Source organism: Culex pipiens, chromosome 3 (genome assembly GCF_016801865.2).
Source record: "Culex pipiens pallens isolate TS chromosome 3, TS_CPP_V2, whole genome shotgun sequence".
Taxonomy (NCBI): domain Eukaryota; kingdom Metazoa; phylum Arthropoda; class Insecta; order Diptera; family Culicidae; genus Culex; species Culex pipiens.
Genome location: NC_068939.1, coordinates 160,584,801 through 160,603,590, shown reverse-complemented (window position 1 = coordinate 160,603,590; position 18,790 = coordinate 160,584,801). Strand labels below are relative to the sequence as shown.

Below are 18,790 nucleotides of genomic sequence, written 5' to 3'. Positions count from 1 at the left end.
TTGCAGCAGCACATTGTTACCTTTTTGCCTTGATGCTCTTTGGAAAGGTTCACCCTGCTCAAATCAGGTTAAGGACCTGAGGGAAAAGTTACACCTTAAACTTGCAGTTTTGATTGCATCCAAAAAAGAGAGTTCTTCCAGCGTAAAGATGCGCACAAACGATGGAGAACTTTTTCACCGAGAAAGGATTTTTTTGTGGGTCATGTGGTTTGGGTCTATTTCTCAAGGGGGTTTTTCTTTTTATTATCGTGTCAGTGTCGTGCCAATGTCACGATACTGAAGATATGAATATTTTTCCTGTGAATTTCATGTCATTCTTTAATTTTTTATATCAATATGTAATAATGTATTGTTAATTAAAATAAAGTTGGAAATAGTAGTTTATGCAACAAGTTGCAAAAAGAGGATTTTTTCAGCACGAGTCGTACATTTATCCAACGAGGTTCACCGAGTTGGATAAATACGAAAAGTGCTGAAAAAATCAAGTTTTGCAACGAGTTCCATACAACATTTTTTGCAATTACGAAAAACACCCATTGAGTGAAATTTTAAGTCAAATTTTCATGTATTTTGTCAATAAATCGTTTAAATCAAAAAAATGTTGAAAAGTGTTACTTTTCGAAACAAGTGCTGAAAAGTTCAACTTTTCAGCACCCATTTCAGTGCTGAAAAGTAGAACTTTTCAGCATTTATTTTGAAAAGTGTTGCTATTCGATTCTGTTATTTTTGGTGCAGAAAAGTAGGCTATTTCGTTGTTCAAGAATGACAGGAAAAGTAAGTAGTTTCACGATGGAATTGCAAAAAAAAAGAACTTTTTTCTCTTCATTTCAACGAAAACATTCGCATGATAACCATTTGGAGGTCTCTATTGCAGGATTCCTACACAGAATAAAATACGATGGTAAAATCGTCATATTCAGGTTAACAAGTCCGCGCCCCAACCCACATGGCTATCTCGCTGCTATGAAAATGGTCGGATCAATGCCAATGTAACAGTAGGTTTTCCGTACGTCGTATACCGTGTTAACAGCATATGATGTATGGAGAACCTAAAACTTCATCATCCCGGTACGAGAATCGAACTCACGACCTCTGGATTGGATGTAATGTTTTAACCTACAGCTACATCGGTGAAGATCCAATTATAAACATAGCGGCGAGATAGCCGAGTAGGTTGGGGCACGGACTTGGTAACCTGAATATGTCTCTCGCCGGATTGAAGTTATTTTTGGGGTGAGCAGACCTGATTTTTTTTCTTCGGCACATGCTTTTTGTGTACACGTTTTCTCATACAATATTACATGCTTTTGCTCACAAAAGTGGATTTTTTGCTGTGTACAGTCCAGACTCGATTATCCGAAGCCTCAATTACCCAAAGTTTCGATTATCAGAAGTTCGATTATCCAAAGGCTTCGGATAATCGATCCCGTTTTAGTCAAGTTTGAATGGTTCATTGCCATAAAAATGAATAAATGCAACTTTTAAAATTCTTAATCACTTTAGAGTAGTTTAGGGGGGTCATACTAAAGCTCGACAATCAAAAATAAGACAAAGAAAAAAATATTTTATTCGTGATTCGATTATCCAAAGTGAAATTTTTCAGACGCCTTCGGATAATCGAGTCTGGACTGTAGTAAGTTTCAAAGCATAAATACTGAAAATCACAAAATACTGAATTTTTTAAAAATTCTCAAATTTTCATAATTTGCAACATGGGTATCAATCGAAATGAAATTTGGTATGCTTTTTCACTGTTTAAAAGTTTTTTGAATGAAATACTAAAATTTTTACAAAATACCGTAGTTTTTTTGAAAATACTAAAAAAATTATAATTTGCAATATTGGTACAGAACGATTTAAAATTTTGCATGCATTTTTACTGTTTTAGAGTTTTTTTTAATGAAATACTAAAATTTTCATAAAATTCCGTATTTTTTTGATATCCATATTGCAAATTATGAAAATATGAATACTTTAAAATAATACGGTATTTGTGAAAATTTGGGTATTTCATTCAAAAAAAAACTCTAAAACAGTGAACATGCAGATAAGAATTCAAATCGTTCGCAAATTATAAAAAAAAACTGTTTTTTAAAAAAAATACGGTATTTTTTGAAAATTTGTTATCTATGCAAAAAACTCTATAGGGACCATCCATAAACCACGTGGACACTTTAGGGGGGAGGGGGGGGGTGGTATGGCGATTGTCCACACTTTTTTTTGCATTTATGATTTTTTTTAGCATTTATACTTTGGAACTATAATAAATATAATACTCTCAAACAATTAAAATGCATGCAACATTTCAAAGCATTTGATACCTATAATGCGAATTATAAAAATTTGAATATTTTCGAGAAAATAATAATTTGTGATTTTGTTTTTGTATTAATACTTTGAAACTATTTAAACTTTTTTGTAAAGAGAAAGCTTTGAAAATTCAACATGATTTTGTTAGATTAAGTCAATTTTACAAATATATTAACAATAAGTTATTGCGTACCATTTTTTTGTAATTAAAAGACAGCTAAAATCGGTTGAAATGGCGGGGAGTTATGATTTTTTGAAAAAAGTTTTTTTTTGCGAAAATCGACGAAAATGCCATTGTTAATATCACCCTAACACGGCGCACTAAAATGAGTACATTAATTCATTTTTCAGTTGATTTTTTTTAAACCTCCGCAGAAAAACTGTGATCTAAGGCTACTCTTGATCCTGAACCCCCCCCCCCCCCCTTGTTTTTTTGTAATTTGTAATCTGTTTTCATTTTCATTGTGCTAAATTATGCATGGCTGTCCAATAAAAACATATTTCAAGTCTCAACGTTGTGTATTGTAAAACAAACAAAAAGCTTAACCCTATTCGGCTGCATTTTACATCCAACAATGGCATTACTCTCCCCCACTCTCTCCCTTCGACCATGCCGTTGCATCAACAAAAACAACAATCATCCAATTTGTCATTCATTATCTCGTTTTTTCTCCCTGCTTTCCTTTTCAGATCAACAACAAAAACCGACAGAATCAACAAAAGCAACAAGAGCAACAACAATAACCGGTACATATCATGGAAACGCTGTACACTGGACATATCCACGGCTTTCCGCCGTCCGCGAACGTTACGTACGGCTCGCTGAGTGGCACGTGGGGCTCCCAGGGGGGCCTGATAGCGCTGGGCGTCGTCCTCGGCAGCTCCGTCAGCCTGGTCGGGCTGGCGTTTGCCTTCATCACGTACAGGTGGGTGGTTCTGTGCCTCGGTCCGGCGTGGCAGTTGGTTGGCTCTAAAACTGTTCATTTATTCAGAGCTAAACAACCAAAACGGACGCGGAACGGACAGATTTTGACCTTATTTTTTTCATAGTTAGTGTTAGCATTTAAAAGGGAAAGTTGGTTTGAAATGATATTTATAAGGGTCAAAATTTTACATCAACGTTTTCTTGAAAAATGTTAACTCCTCTTTTGGTTTATAAACACTTTTTAATTTTATAACTTTCACAAAGGTGCTTTACTCATTTTATTTCAATATTTCGTCAGTTGTGTGCTATCTTGTGACAACTACCATTTAGTACTCTTCGAGAAAATCGATTTTTAAAGTTTGTTGGTAAATAATTTCAATATTATGAATGATAGAGCCAAACTTTTTGAAGCAATCGGTTCGTATACTATCGCTTAACAAACGCTCCAAGTTTCAACTAATTTGGTTACACCAGTTAAAAGATACAGTAAATTATGTGAACAAAAATCTGAAAAGCACGTGTCACAAGTGTGTTTCGAAAGTAAAATTGTACTACGTGTCACAAGTGTGCACAGAATTTCCATACAAACTAAAATAGGCTTAAATCAATAGTTTAACTGACTTAATCAGTATATTTTCGAAAACACAAGATTGCATTGCGTTAGAAAGTTTGTATCAACATAAATTTGTGAAAAAACAAGAAAAAATTTCCACATTTTCCAACAACATGCATGACGTGTCACAAGTGTGCACGATCATTTTGATGATAAATTGGTCTATGTCACAAGTGTGTATTGCGATATCCGGGAAACGGAAGCGAGTTTCCAAAATCTGGTTAAAGCATCTTGTAGTGTTTGTTAAGTATAGCAAAACGTCATCATTAACTCATTTTTGACCAAAATGGTCTATGTCACAAGATAGCACACAGCTGACGATTTGTCATTAATCTTGGTTGAAAAGCAACAGAACAAACAAAAATTACCTCAATTTACAAATTCGAAACCTTGATGTGCATTAGGGTGACAAAAAAATATTTTTTTTAATCTTAAGGGATACCCCCTGGTTCGATTCTTTAGGTAAAAATAAGTAACTGTGCAAAATCGGTTAAGGTTGAAGGGTCACTTTTTATATTTGAAATTTGTATGAGAAAAACCGCAAAAATGTATAGGGAAAAGCAAAAATATCAAAATTTCTTTAAAAGATGGCGTTAAATGTGTTGGATCATTGTCAAGTGTGAGATGTAAAATGTTAAATTTTATGACAAACAACTTTGTCAAAGATCGCAAAACGAACCGAGTCAACCTTGACGAGTTATAAGAGATTTAAAGAAGACGTTTTTGTGTGTGCCGTGCGCCCTCAACCAATTAAAAACTGAAAAAGTTGCTTTTCTCTATTGACGATTTTCCTCTACAAACTTCAAGGGCTTAGAGGGAGAGGTTCCCGTGAAGTTTTGAATTCAAAAAAGTTTTTGCCAATGGAAATAACAACGTTTGGCTTGGTTGAATGTAAGGGTGGTTCACGATTAGAGTGTTTTAAAAAATCTTTGTTTCCAGGAATATTTTTTGGATTTTTGTTATACTCTGGAAAGTTGTTGAGCATGCCTATTCAAGTAATTTTGTCAAAGACACCAAAAATTTTGTCTCACACTCTACGCCCTCTACGACTTGTCAATAGCACCAGAGTTTACACTCAAAAATATGTTTTTTGAACGTGGCAATTCAGGGTTGAGTTTTAGGGAAAAGTAATGTTCTTAACATTTTTAGAACTCTAACAAACAAACAAAAACAGTCCAGACTCGATTATCCGTAGTCTAGATTATCCGAAGTTCGATTATCCGAAGGTTTGTATGGGACTTCGGATAATCAAATTATGACCAAACAATTGTTTTCCATAAATTTTTATTTTCTTATTTTTAACATTAACAGTTCTGCGACCCCATTTTAGTCAAACTAGAATATTTGGTTGCCTTAATACACTCATACCCGATGGTTTGACACCAACTGTTGTCAAAAATACGGGGTTACTTTTTAGTTTGACACCCATTTTACACGGAGTTCACACACACTACCAAACGTTTGTTTTGATAGTGTGCGTAAGCGCCGTGTAGAACGTGACAGTTCAAACAACGGGGTACAAACAAAAAAGTGTCATACGAAAAAAATTACCAGCCAACGGGGGTTGAGTGTAGTTATATAATGCATTTTTTTCAATAGATCATCACCGCCAGTTTGGCCGCCATCTTGGATTATAAAATTTTAAAATATGTTAGTGTAGTTTATGGGTCATACTTAAGCACAACAAACAAAAATAAGACAACGAAAAAAAAGTTTTTTTCGTGATTCGATTATCTAAAGTGAAATTATTCCGAGGCCTTCGAATAATCGAGTCTGGACTGTATTATCTTTTTTGAACAAAATTAGAATTAAGAGTAATAAGTTACAGCGATTTTGAAACTTGGCTCAACAACTTAATAGAATAGAAAAAAAACCAAAAGTATTCCTGGGAAGTTAGGTAGTATTGGAACACCCGAATCGCGAACCACCCTAATTTTAACCCAAGCCAAAAGTTGCATTCCAATAAGAAAATCTAACACTAGAATCGCTGAAAAAAATTCAAGGTTATTTTTTTTTTAATTTGAGATATCTTAGTATGAAAATGTCAAATTATCATGAGAAAAGTGGGATCACCCTCACGAAAATCAAAAATTGCCCTTTTACTTAATTTTTCAATTACGAACGTTTTTAGAAATCTAAATTTGCTCAGTAGATATTTTAGCTTCTCTAAAACTAGACCTTGAATTGCTACGTTTTAAAAACAATTTTTTGAGTGCTTGAATTTACATACTCAGCAACTTTCTAGAAGAGAAAAAAAAACCCAAAAGTATTTCTGAAAAGTTTGGTTATATTAAAACACCCAAATCGTGAACCACCCAGATTTTCAACCAAGCCAAAAGTTGCCCCTTCCCATTTGCAACAACTCTTCTGAAGACACCAAAGCTCCGGAGTGATGTAATGTTACCCTCCAGATTTAATGGATTACTAGTCCCCCTCCATATAACCCCTACAACCAAAAAATCCTTAAAAATAAAATTTAACGATATTTTTGATGAAAAAAAATACAAGTAATTGATCTTTCGAAAAAATACCTTCGAAATAATGAGGAAAAGTGTAAGAATGTATTCTTTGATTTTTTGTGAATTTTTTTGGGGTTTTTTATTTCAGTATAAATACCTGGAAGGGGAAGAATTGGTTGACTAAATTGGTCAACTAATCAATGGAAAGCCATTTTGGGGGTCCTACAAACATTGTAGGTATAAGGGAACGTTCTTCTATTACGTAATGCATTCGGGAGGGAGGGGGGGGGGGGTTTCGGAAGCTGTGGTACGCTCCAAACGATTACGATTGCAAAATAATATCTTCTCCTTGGAGGAAAAGATATGCATGTTTTTGAGAAAATTCTTAATTTTCTAAAAATTCAGCATAAAACATAGAATTTAAAAAAAAACTATTCAAATTAATCCCATCCTCCAAGGAGCAGATTTTATTTTTCTATCGTTATCTTCACAGGATATGTTTGTAGGACCCTAAAAATGATTTTCAATTGATTGGTTGACCAATAGAGTCCACCCAAAAATCCTTCGCCTTTGAGGTTTCTATATTGAAATTTTAGAAAACTTCAGCTTTTTCATTTTTTAAATAAGGCTGGTACAAATTTTATTTGCAGTTTTTGTTTCCGCAACCCCCCCCCCCCCTCCCTCCCTTTCAAAGTTGACCTGAAAAATCAGGGGGCAATTTTTTTTCAAAACACTTTAAAATATCAATGGAAACTCAAGTGAAATCAGTTTAAATCTATTAAAACTGCATTCCTCTGCATTTAGAGTCTTTTTAAGCATGTTTAAATTTTTGAAAATATTCGCAAAATTTTTATCTACGAAATATTGCAAAACGTTTTTTTTTACTTAAATTTTTGTTTTCGTCAAATCTTTAATTTTTTGAAAACTAATGATTGCAAAACAAATGAACTAGTGCAAAATGCATTTTAAAACACTTTTTCCATGCAATTCTTGATACTATGGCTTGTTATTTCAATATCTATTTTTTTGCCTACAGCACCCCCCCCCCCCCCCCCCACGACCCCGGCCAGAGCCGAGGGACAAAAACTTTGTAAAATATTTGTATTTTTCAATTAGAACGCAAAGTTGATTGCTTCAATCAAAATTATCGTCAAGTTATCATTTTTAAGTGTTTTTAGCTTGAAGGGGTAATTTGGAGACGATCTGAACCACAGTGTTACCCTTCAGTTGCGTGGTATTTAATATGAAAGAACATTAAGTTGTTTTAAGATATTTTCAATATTAACTTTCTGACTTCATCATCATGCCACCTCACAAGTTTTCACCGTAATTTTTGAATCGATTTTATCAAAGCAGTGAAGATGGTGGCAGTAAATATTTGAATTTATTATGCTGAGACTCTCAAATCTAACAAAACAGCCTCATTACGCCAAGACACGTCCAGATAAAGAGTGATCCAAATCGTAGATCCTTTGATACTGAAACTGCTGTTATCCAGTCGAATTGTTGTTTTGCTCAACTTCAACTGTACCAACTCATGGTTGCGAGCTCCAACTCAGCATCCAAAATCATTTCTCCAAAAAAACCGCAAGAGCTAACAAATTTCAACAATTCAGCACCCAAAAGTCCTTTACTTCCAAACCACAATCGACTCCTCTGCGGTAGCAGCTGGCAAACCCCCTTCCTCACTGACAGCTGTGAAGATTGATAAGGAGAAGCACCAACTGTAGAGCTCTCTCTCTCTCTGGTCGGAATCATAACTGCATTCTGGGAACTTGGGCTGTAAAGCCACCCAAAGAGAGAGTGGATGAACACAAGTCGAAATGTGATGAACACTTCTTGCAACCTTGATGATGGGATTCGTGAGTGCAAATACGTGACTGGTTGACTGGGTGGTTATCGTTTGCTTTCAGTGGACCGATTTTGAAAACATGTTCTTGGAAACCGATATCACTGTGCACTGCGATTCGCTGGTCATGGGAGGTTTAGGGCGGTAGTCACGTACCATCCTACCATCAGTTTCAATCAGGTAATGATGAAAACATGACATTGATTGAGTTTTAAGGGGAATCGCTATCAGCAAATAAACAGAATTGATGAAGCTCCAACGAGATGTTTGCTTCAAATAGTTTGCATGAATTAGTTCAGAGATTCCACTAATGAACCGCTGGATTAAACTAGTTTCCTGGAAAACAAAGCTATATTAACGCGAACAGCCACATTTCAGCACATTCGTGATTGGAATGATGCTGTATTTAAATATTTGTTTGCTCAGAAAAATTACTTCTACTCGGATAATGTAAAAAATTAAATTTTCTTTTTTTTGTTTTTTGTTTTTTGAGCAATTCCAGCAATTTGAGAAGGGCGTAAGGGTTTTAAATATTTTTGTATTTTGTATTTTAAATATTGCTGTATCTCGAAGCCGTTGCATCGTATCAAAAAGTGGTCAAAGACAAACTTGTAGGAAATTAGACGAGCTTTTTGAAAAAAGTACACTGAAAGAAAATGCACGCCAGTTCTACGCGATTTTTCAATTTTTAAGTTTAAAAGTTAAATTTTAAGGTGATGTCACAATTTCGTTCAAATTTTTTTGTGAAAATAGCCTAAAATGTGACAAAAAGACTCACGAAAAATGCAGGATTTTATGACTCTCCTAAAAAAATACAAAAATCATTTACTAAAATTGTTTTCTTTGAAAAGTGGTCTAAACGTCAAAATTTTCTAAAACCGATAAAGGGAATCGATTCCCCAGACAATTTTACATAAAAGTTTCCATATTGACCATTATCCTATGTCCAATCCTTGTGAAGATACAGCAGCTTTAAAAATAAAAATGTTGAAAAAATAGGTTTTTTAGTGGTTTTTGGCAATTTCTATATGACAGACTTGATTTTTCAGTCTCGTAAATATTTTTACCAGAAAGCTTGTCCAATTTCCCATAAGTTTGTCTTTGGCCAAGGATAACAGCTTCATTGAGGGATTGGCAACCCGGCCAGCGACGCGAGTGCACGCGATCTCGTTTGGTCCTCAAATTTTTGTTTTGTGGCACGGCTTCTTTAGTGTTTTCGTCATTATTTTCGTGAATTGTAGTGACTAAGTGTGGGGCATTGCACCTGGGAGTGAAGGTGACGTGAAAAAATCGTCGATTGAAGGAAAAAAGCCATTTTTCAGTTTCGCTCAATGCTCTACTGCAACGCTAGAGCTACGCCCTCCGGCTGCGATGTTTTCTTCTGAAATTGGTGCGATGTTTAGTGCGAAAGAGAAGTGCTTCATCAAAAGTCAAAATCAGAATAGCTCGTGAAAGAAATGTTGCTCAGCGCATTCAGTGTAGGAAAGAAAGAGAATGTGGTGAAAAGGAAAAAATGTGCCAACAGTTGCAAGGAAAAACTAAATTTGATGTGGTCTGGAGTGCAGAATTTGATGGCGATGCATCATTTTGCAGCACGTTGGAAAACGCATCATTTTGCATGCTGCAATTTTGCAATTGGATGAAGCAGACAATCCGGTGAGAGTTTTCCAATTAGAAAATCTTTGGGTTTTATTTAACTCTTTTATTATTCACTTCGTAATCATCGCACTTGGTCCAAATTGTGTTGATAATTTTGTTTGCAATGATGAGAAAGAGATAGAGAGAGATAAAAACAAAACATCACAAACGTCAGCGCGTGCTGTGTTGCCTGACACTTATACTTGACAGACTTTTAAAACTTATTGACACAGATATGTGATTGAGTAAAAGCGGTAAAAGTAGTTTAGCATTGAACGGAATATTTAAAGAAATATCTATTGAGCTGTCTTTTTTCGTATTTGTAAATTTTTATGCAAAATGTATAAACAAAGTTATTGTATTCATTTGGATTCGATATCTTGCGTTGCATCAAACGAAGAGGTACCTGATTTGGCCCCTTGATCTCTCTCTCTCTCTCTCTCTCTCTCTCTCTTTCTCTTAGAAATAAAACTCAAATCGGTATTTTTATACTCTTTGTTCTATTGCGCCGGTTATTTACATTATTTTCATTTATTTTTTGTATCGTGTAATTGTTTGAGTCTGTCGCGCACCTTTTTTTCTATCTTTTTTTGCGTCTTTGATAATAGTTTTCACACAAATGAAAAAAAAAATCAATCCTCCCTTCCTCGAGTGTCATTTCTATCGTAACGCTAATACATATTTTGAGTAGTTGAAAAATGATATTTTTGGTCCTGTTTTTCCACAGCCGGCTGTCTAAAATAGGACCCTTCAGTAAATAAATATCAAAAATAATTATAATGCAGTTGCCTCAACAGCCGCTTCCGATGGCTTAGCTTGCGAATAAAATCAGAAACCATTTAATATGCAAATAATATATACATTTAAACGCGAACTATCTCAACAGCAGCATCCGATTGCGTGCCTTGAGAATAACTCTTCAAAACATTAAAAATTTAAATTTTAAAATTAACTAAACAAGAATTTTCTCGACAGCAGCATCCGATTGCATGCCTTGAGATTAATATTTTACCAGTTAAAATCATTTATGCCATTGGTCATATCGCTTGCTTGGGCGACTCCCAGACCTTCACCCTTCACAACTACCAACTCCACGCGATGCTTGCGCAGCCCTGTTGTTTAAATTCAATCAAGTTTGGTCAAACGGTCAATTTGATTGAGTTCCACAATAGGGTTGGGAAAAAGAGCCTGCGGTTTCGCTACCTTTTTCTAATCCTAATCCTAATCCTTATTCCTGCCCCGGTGAATGGTGGAGATGGGAGCGGCCGGCAATGGATGGCTCTCATGGTGCTGCCTGTTCTGTTCGAGTAGAATTGGTTTTAATTCCCTTTAATCAATTTCTTAGCAACCTGGGTTGGACAATCATCACATATACATGACGAAATCCAGTCTGCAACCCGCTAAGATCACCATCTCCATGCGAATGCGAATGCGAATGCGAATGCGAATGCCAAGGATAACAGCTTCATTGAAATCGGAGAGGGTTGGGTACAAGAGTACCAGAAAAATTCCTGATTTGAGCTGGAATTGCTTTTTGTTTTTTGTTTTTTGTTTTTTGTTTTTTGTTTTTTGTTTTTTGTTTTTTGTTTTTTGTTTTTTGTTTTTTGTTTTTTGTTTTTTGTTTTTTGTTTTTTGTTTTTTGTTTTTTGTTTTTTGTTTTTTGTTTTTTGTTTTTTGTTTTTTGTTTTTTGTTTTTTGTTTTTTGTTTTTTGTTTTTTGTTTTTTGTTTTTTGTTTTTTGTTTTTTGTTTTTTGTTTTTTGTTTTTTGTTTTTTGTTTTTTGTTTTTTGTTTTTTGTTTTTTGTTTTTTGTTTTTTGTTTTTTGTTTTTTGTTTTTTGTTTTTTGTTTTTTGTTTTTTGTTTTTTGTTTTTTGTTTTTTGTTTTTTGTTTTTTGTTTTTTGTTTTTTGTTTTTTGTTTTTTGTTTTTTGTTTTTTGTTTTTTGTTTTTTGTTTTTTGTTTTTTGTTTTTTGTTTTTTGTTTTTTGTTTTTTGTTTTTTGTTTTTTGTTTTTTGTTTTTTGTTTTTTGTTTTTTGTTTTTTGTTTTTTGTTTTTTGTTTTTTGTTTTTTGTTTTTTGTTTTTTGTTTTTTGTTTTTTGTTTTTTGTTTTTTGTTTTTTGTTTTTTGTTTTTTGTTTTTTTGTTTTTTGTTTTTTGTTTTTTGTTTTTTGTTTTTTGTTTTTTGTTTTTTGTTTTTTGTTTTTTGTTTTTTGTTTTTTGTTTTTTGTTTTTTGTTTTTTGTTTTTTGTTTTTTGTTTTTTGTTTTTTGTTTTTTGTTTTTTGTTTTTTGTAGATTTTAAACAAATCTGTTTGAGACTGTAAGAAAAATTCAATTAAATAAAATTTGTTATGCAAGAAAACGATAAATTCAAAAATACCCTCAATTTGACACAAATTTCAGCCATTTAACACCCTTCCGAAAGCAACATTTCACGCAGAAGATGAAGCTAAAGTGTCACAGTTTCGCCAAAATGCACTTCGGCAATGGAATGCAATTTCGTGCAAATGTTTGTTTGCTTGAACACTTGCACACAAACTCTTGGCGAAGATGGGGGAGGTGGTGTCAAGTTGCCTTTATTGCATTTCACGGGGAAGACTTTGATAGAAGCAGCGAAGAAGATTATAGTTATTCAGATCGCTTCCTCTGTCTTTAAGTGCACGTTGCAGTGCTGCGTCGAGTGGTTTTGGGGTGCAATTACGTGACGAAAGTTGGAATTGAATTACGAAACCCTGGCTCTTTGCAGGCGTGTTTCTGTTGACAAAGTTGGCAAAGTTTCATTTACGGGGAATTAGGGGAACAGCATCTAATTCCAGCGTGCCTCTAATGTTGGCAGGTCAGAACTTTGACATTCAATTAAACCTAATTAATAGCGTTTTCAACTGAAATCGAGTGATAAATAGCTCAATGAGAAGTAAGCAAGCAAGTTTCTATCAAAAGTTTTGCAAAATTAGTTGTTTAAATAGTGAAAATCAGCAAATTGGATGGAGTTAGGAGCGAGTGCTTAACCTGCCAAACATACGAGAATTTCCCCTAGTTTCAGGGTTTTTAGAGATATCATTCTAGGCAAACTAAAAATCCTATCTAAAAATTTAATTTATAAAAAAAAATTTATGTATTAATTTTTATTTATATTGAGTTTTACTTCTTAACATCACCATCAAAAGCATCCAATTGCCAATGGCAACACCGCGTCTAATCGTGTCATTTCTGCTCTATTTCCCCCCTGTTTCATTCATTCACAGCCTATTTTCCGACCTGAAATCGCTGGCCGGCACGGCCCTGCTCAGTCTGCTGGCGTCCCTCTTCATGAGCCAGCTGCTGTTTGTGATCGGCGTGGGTGGCGTTCAGGTGAGTTTTCGGTCTGTCTGGCCCCAAAATCCTGACCCTGTAACCTGAGAGCCCTGCACCCTCCCCCTTCCAACTCCCTGGGCTCGGAAACAAGGTCGTGTTTATTGCCTTTTTTTGATACAGTACAAATACCCGACCCCGTGCCAGAGTGCCGTTCTTGTCTCGGCCACGCTTCGTTGAGCTTGAATCAGAGCAAATTTCATTGACAGTTCCGGGAAAGGAAAAAGATTTACTGAGTGGATGCTTTGGAGAGGGCTCCCAAAGAGGTGCTGTAAATATAGAAAAGCGTTCAGCTTGGAAGAAATATGATTTCGGCTCCGATCTTCAAAGTTTCAGATAAATGTATAAAATATCTTTAAGAATTCTTCTACTCTGTCAATTCACAAATACTCAAAAGAAATTTCTTTAATCGCATTTTGTGTGCTAAATATGATTATAAACGCAGGAACGTTGCTTCGTTTTTAAACGTATTTTCAAATTTCTAAAATTTACATCGTTAATTCAGCAGATGAAAGTTCTACAAAATTGAAAACTATTTGTTTACATTGAATATTTTGTATCACAGTCAAGACTTGATTATCCGAAGTTCGATTTTACGAAATTCGATTACCCGAAATTCGATTATCCAATGGTTTGTATGGGTCTACGGATAATTGAATCATTTTGGCCGCCATCTTTGATTAAAAAATGCTAAATCACTTAAGAGCATGTTTGGGGTCATATTCAAGCTCAACAACCAAAAATAAGGCAAGAAAAATGTTATTTTCATGACTCGATTATTTGATGATTTGATTATTTGAAGTGAAATTTTTCCGAGGCCTTCGGACAATCGAGTCTGGGCTGTATTTTGTTCCTTGAACTAATGCTAACATTTTTAGAATCTGCCATGTACACTATTACCTTAAAATAACTAATTGTTGCGTTTATTTAAGTAAAGTTTAGAGAACCGTGTAGATCATTTTTTTTTGTAATTGGTATGCCGCGCAATTTCATTCTATCATCATAAAAAATAACTAGCTCTTATAATCTGAATAAATAATAAATATCTGAAACAATGTATTAACATTTATGTTGCAAAAGATTCGATAAAAAATCCAATTAGGGTATCTTTTTTGGCTTTAACCTTTAAAATCGTACGTAAATATTCAGAAACATGTATCTTTTGGAGGAATTTTCAGATCGATATGATGTCTTCGGCGATGAGAACTATGCAGTAAAGAATTGAAGCACACTGTTTTTGTCGATTTTTAAAATTATCTTTTCAAAGAAAAAAATCCCAACATCCGTTATTTAATTTTTTTTATTTTTTCATATGTTCAGGGAACCATTTATTCCGCATTTTTAAAGCAACGTTTCTTTAAATGCGTTTTTTTTTCGGAAAAATAGATATTTATATCACTCAAAAAAATTGTCGACATCACTTTTTATTGTGAAATAAAATGTGCAATCGAAAAGTTCAATTTTACAGAAACTTTTATAAAACACATTTCCAACATTATTTTTTACGAAAAACGCAAAAAAATGATTATTTATAGCAATCGTCAAAAAAAATTAACGAAACATTTATTGTCGAGCGGTGATGACATATCGAGAAAATGTATTTGGTATTATTTAAGGCAAACAACCATTAAAATTTGACTAAAATGGGATCGCAGAACTCAAATTTGATGTTAAAGGTAGAATTCAAGTTCTGCGCCCCATTTTAGTCAAATTTGAATGGCTGTTTGCCTTAAAAATTACCAAATACATTCTCGCATTGTTTCATAACAATTATTTTGGCCGCCATCTAGGATTTAAATTTTTTTTAATCACATTAAGGCTCTGAAAGGTATCATTCCCGGTCGGCCATTTGGCAGCCATGTTTGTTTAAAAAATCATTCAAATCATGATTCAGAGTGTTTCAACCAAAAAATAGTTTTCTTTGTGTTGTTTATAAAAGCATTTTACGTATCATAATTATTTTTCTTCATTTCAATTTACTATTTCTGTACCCTGAATTCAGAACCACCATTGACAGTTATTGCCCCAAGAGTGAATGACTACCTTAAAGTAGTTAAGGGGCTCAACAATAATAAAAAAAGATATAAAATTATCGTGTTTCGATAATCCAAAGATTCGATCGTCCGAACTGATATTTTTTTCGAGGTCTTCGAATAATTGAGTCTGAACTGTACTCAAACACTTTTCTTTAACATTCCAAAATCAAGCTGTTTTACTGTTTAAGAACCTGTAAGAACACTTTGGGTTAATTTGTTTCACATATTCACATTTAACACAAATACTTTTTTGTGAAGAAAGCTTGAAACTTCAAAATTATTTATACGTCTGTGCTGATATGATTCGCAAAATGGTCATAACTGAAAAAAAATCCAAACGCTGCACTGTTTTGTAATGGACAGTGGAAATATAATTTTGATCAACTCTGATGACCAAAAGTTCCTTTAGATGACAGTTATGTTTAAATAAAAAAAAATATCTGAATATTTTACAACATAAACACTTCACGGTGTATTTTTCCAGGAACATTAAGATAAAAAATTCGGCCTTTCTGATATTTGGCACCATGAAAGAAGTGCTCTTCTCGACATTTTGCGGGGTCCGGCGAAATATTTCGTCGGGGGGTCTAGAGCAACTTTTTTTTGAAGATATTTTTTTCGATTTTATAGGATTTTTCTTCAGAAAAGTGGATAGAAATCGATGGGTTCATGTTCATATCCATCAAATTTCTTATGATAAGCCTCAAGCAACTCTACATTACATATTTGACCTCAAATCAAAAGTTTCCAACCCAAATTTACCAGATTCCTAGCTTTCTTTGAAATAACCCCAACATCCAAGCTGGAAACCTCAAAACGACCGAAAAAAAATCTTTTCTTTGTACAACTGGTAAACTTAGAGTATTTCATTTAAAGGCTATTTATTACCCAAAAGGTTCCCAACATTATTTTTTCAATCCTCTGCCATACAACACTCAAATATTTTAAAACATTTTCGAATCAATCACATTGTAGAGAACAGTTTTCTGAACAATTTCCATAAAAAAGTATCAATTTTGGTTCAATATAAGCAGAGATATACCCAATTTCGTAAAATAAAAAGTGACTTTCTCCAAAATTTGTGGATTTAATTCCCATTCAAACGATGAACACTATTATATTTTTAAGGATGAAAACATTTTGCTGAAACATAAAACTTATATAAAATTTTGATGAAATTTATTGAAATTATTTTATTAGAATCATAAAAAACTCAGTAGGCGGTGTTCATCGTTTGAATGGGAATTAAATCCACAAATTTTGGAGAAAGTCACTTTTAATTTTACGAAATTGGGTATAACTCTGCTTATATTTTTTTTCGGTCGTTTTGAGGTTTCCAGCTTGGATGTTGGGGTTATTTCAAAGAAAGCTAGAAATCTGGTAAATTTGGGTTGGAAACTTTTGATTTGAGGTCAAATATGTAATGTAGAGTTGCTTGAGGCTTATCATTCAGACGGTCCCGGTGGCATTTTTCGAGACGAGATTTGTCTGATCACGCCTTCCGTCGGACGGGAAGTAAATGTTGGCCCCGGTCTAACCTAGAGGTTAGGTCGTTAGCTCAGTCCAGGTGTAGGAGTCGTCTCCCTGGGTCCTGCCTCGGTGGAGTCGCTGGTAGGCAGTTGGACTAACAATCCAAAGGTCGTCAGTTCGAATCCCGGGGTGGATGGAAGCTAAGGTGTAAAAAGAGGTTTGCAATTGCCTCAACAATCAAGCCTTCGGACACTTAGTTTCGAGTAGGAATCTCGCACTCGAGAACGCCAAGGCAATGCTGTAGAGCGAATAATTTGATTTTGGTTTTTGCCTTCCTCACTGAGGTAAGGCTATAATCCTGCTCTAAAAATGAACATTGTATAAAAACGTCGTAGACCCACCTTCATGTATACATTTCGACTCAGAATCGAAAACTGAACAAATGTCTGTGTGTGTATGTGTGTGTGTATGTGTGTGTATGTGTGTGTGTATGTGTGTGTGTATGTGTGTGTGTATGTGTGTGTGTATGTGTGTGTGTATGTATGTATGTGACCAAAATTCTCACTGAGTTTTCTCAGCACTGGCTGAACCGATTTTGACCAAACCTGTTGCATTCGACTTGGTTTAGGGTCCCATACATCGCTATTGAAGTTTTTGAAGTTTAGATAACTAGTTCAAAAGTTATGTATAAAAATGTGTTTTCACATATATCCGGATCTCATTTATATGCATGTAAACGATGTCCGGATCCATCATCCGGCACATCGTTGGTTAGGTATTTGAAAGACCTTTCTAACGAGTCCAAAACATTGAAGTTCTGGCAACCCTGTCTCGAGTTATGACCACTTAAGTGATCGATATGTAATTGTTTGAAGCCGGATCTCACTTAAATGTATGTAAACGATGACCGGATCCATCATCCGACCCATCGTTAGTTAGGAAATTGAAAGACCTTTCAAACGAGTCCACAACATTGTAGATCTGGCAACCCTGTCTCGAGTTATTACCACTTAAGTTATTTCTGTGTACTTATTTTTCTAGATCTAAAAAATAGCTGAAATATGTGTCCAAACCACTCATATTACCCATTTTTGATAAAAAAGTGAGGAAGGCATCAACCACATAGGTGGATTAAGTTAGTTTTTTTGATTTTGATTTTGAGGCTTTTCATTAGAAATTTAATGGATATGAACATGAACCCATCGATTTCCATCGACTTTTCTGAAAATAAATCCTATAAAATCGAAAAAAAATCTTCAAAAAAAAAAGTTGCTCTAGACCCCCCGACGAATTATTTCGCTGGACCCCGCAAAATGTCGGGAAAGAGCCCTTCTTTCATGGTGCCAAATTTCAGACTTGCCGAATTTTTTATCTTAAGTTTGTTCTAGGAAACACACCGTGGCTTACACAAATAATTTATTTTTGAAACTCCGTGATCAGTTTACGATTTTTTTACCAATGATAAAGAGTGCACGATGTACTTTTTAAATCCTTTGTTGGGTGCTTTTATTCCCAATTAACGTTAACATTTTTTTAACCAAGTTGTTCGGTCTATTTCTTTCTCAAGATCCAAATTTTGCCTTTTTACGTCCCTTAAAAACTATGCAGAACGGTTCTTTTACATGTGGAATGCTTTTCCAAAGTATATTCCAATAAAAAAAATGCCCATGATTACAAGCTCATTGAAAATTAAAGAAAAATCAGTCTTCTCCCCCATCAAGCAGCATTTATTTTATAACTTTTTAAATATCAAGACAGTAATTAAACAAGACAAGAACTCAATAACTGATGATGACACAACCACTTTGTAGCCAAACGCACCCCTCTTCCAAAAAGGGGCCCAATTTTACGATGATCGCCTTTTAATGCAAGTACCACCTGCCTAATGAGCTTAAATTTGTAACACTTGCGCCGTTCCTTAAAATATTATTACGCAAAAAAAGCTCACGCGAAAAGAGTTCAAGAAAGGAGGGGGTGGAGAGTACGGGAAAGCTTCCTCCAGGAAAATTATCTTTCACACTCCGGGAAAAGCGTTCGTCGTCGGCGGCGTCAACGTCAGATGTATTTTATGTCGGGTGGGAAAATGAAGAGGGTTAAGAAAGAGTGAGAGAGCAAAAAAAACCGGAAGAAAAGTGCGGTAAACG

At 34.5% G+C, this 18,790-nt stretch overlaps 1 protein-coding gene across 1 annotated transcript in view; it reads left to right on the top strand.

Annotated features, from left to right (window-relative positions):
• The window catches only part of LOC120413692 (latrophilin-like protein LAT-2), a 151,306-nt gene that overhangs the window by 76,845 nt on the left and 55,671 nt on the right, over positions 1 to 18,790 (top strand). Inside the window, exons 3-4 of the mRNA XM_039574620.2 lie at positions 3,001 to 3,236; positions 13,035 to 13,140. Of these exons, the coding sequence (XP_039430554.1) occupies positions 3,067 to 3,236; positions 13,035 to 13,140 (276 nt within the window). The 5' untranslated portion in view covers positions 3,001 to 3,066. The remainder of the gene's footprint in view (positions 1 to 3,000; positions 3,237 to 13,034; positions 13,141 to 18,790) is intronic.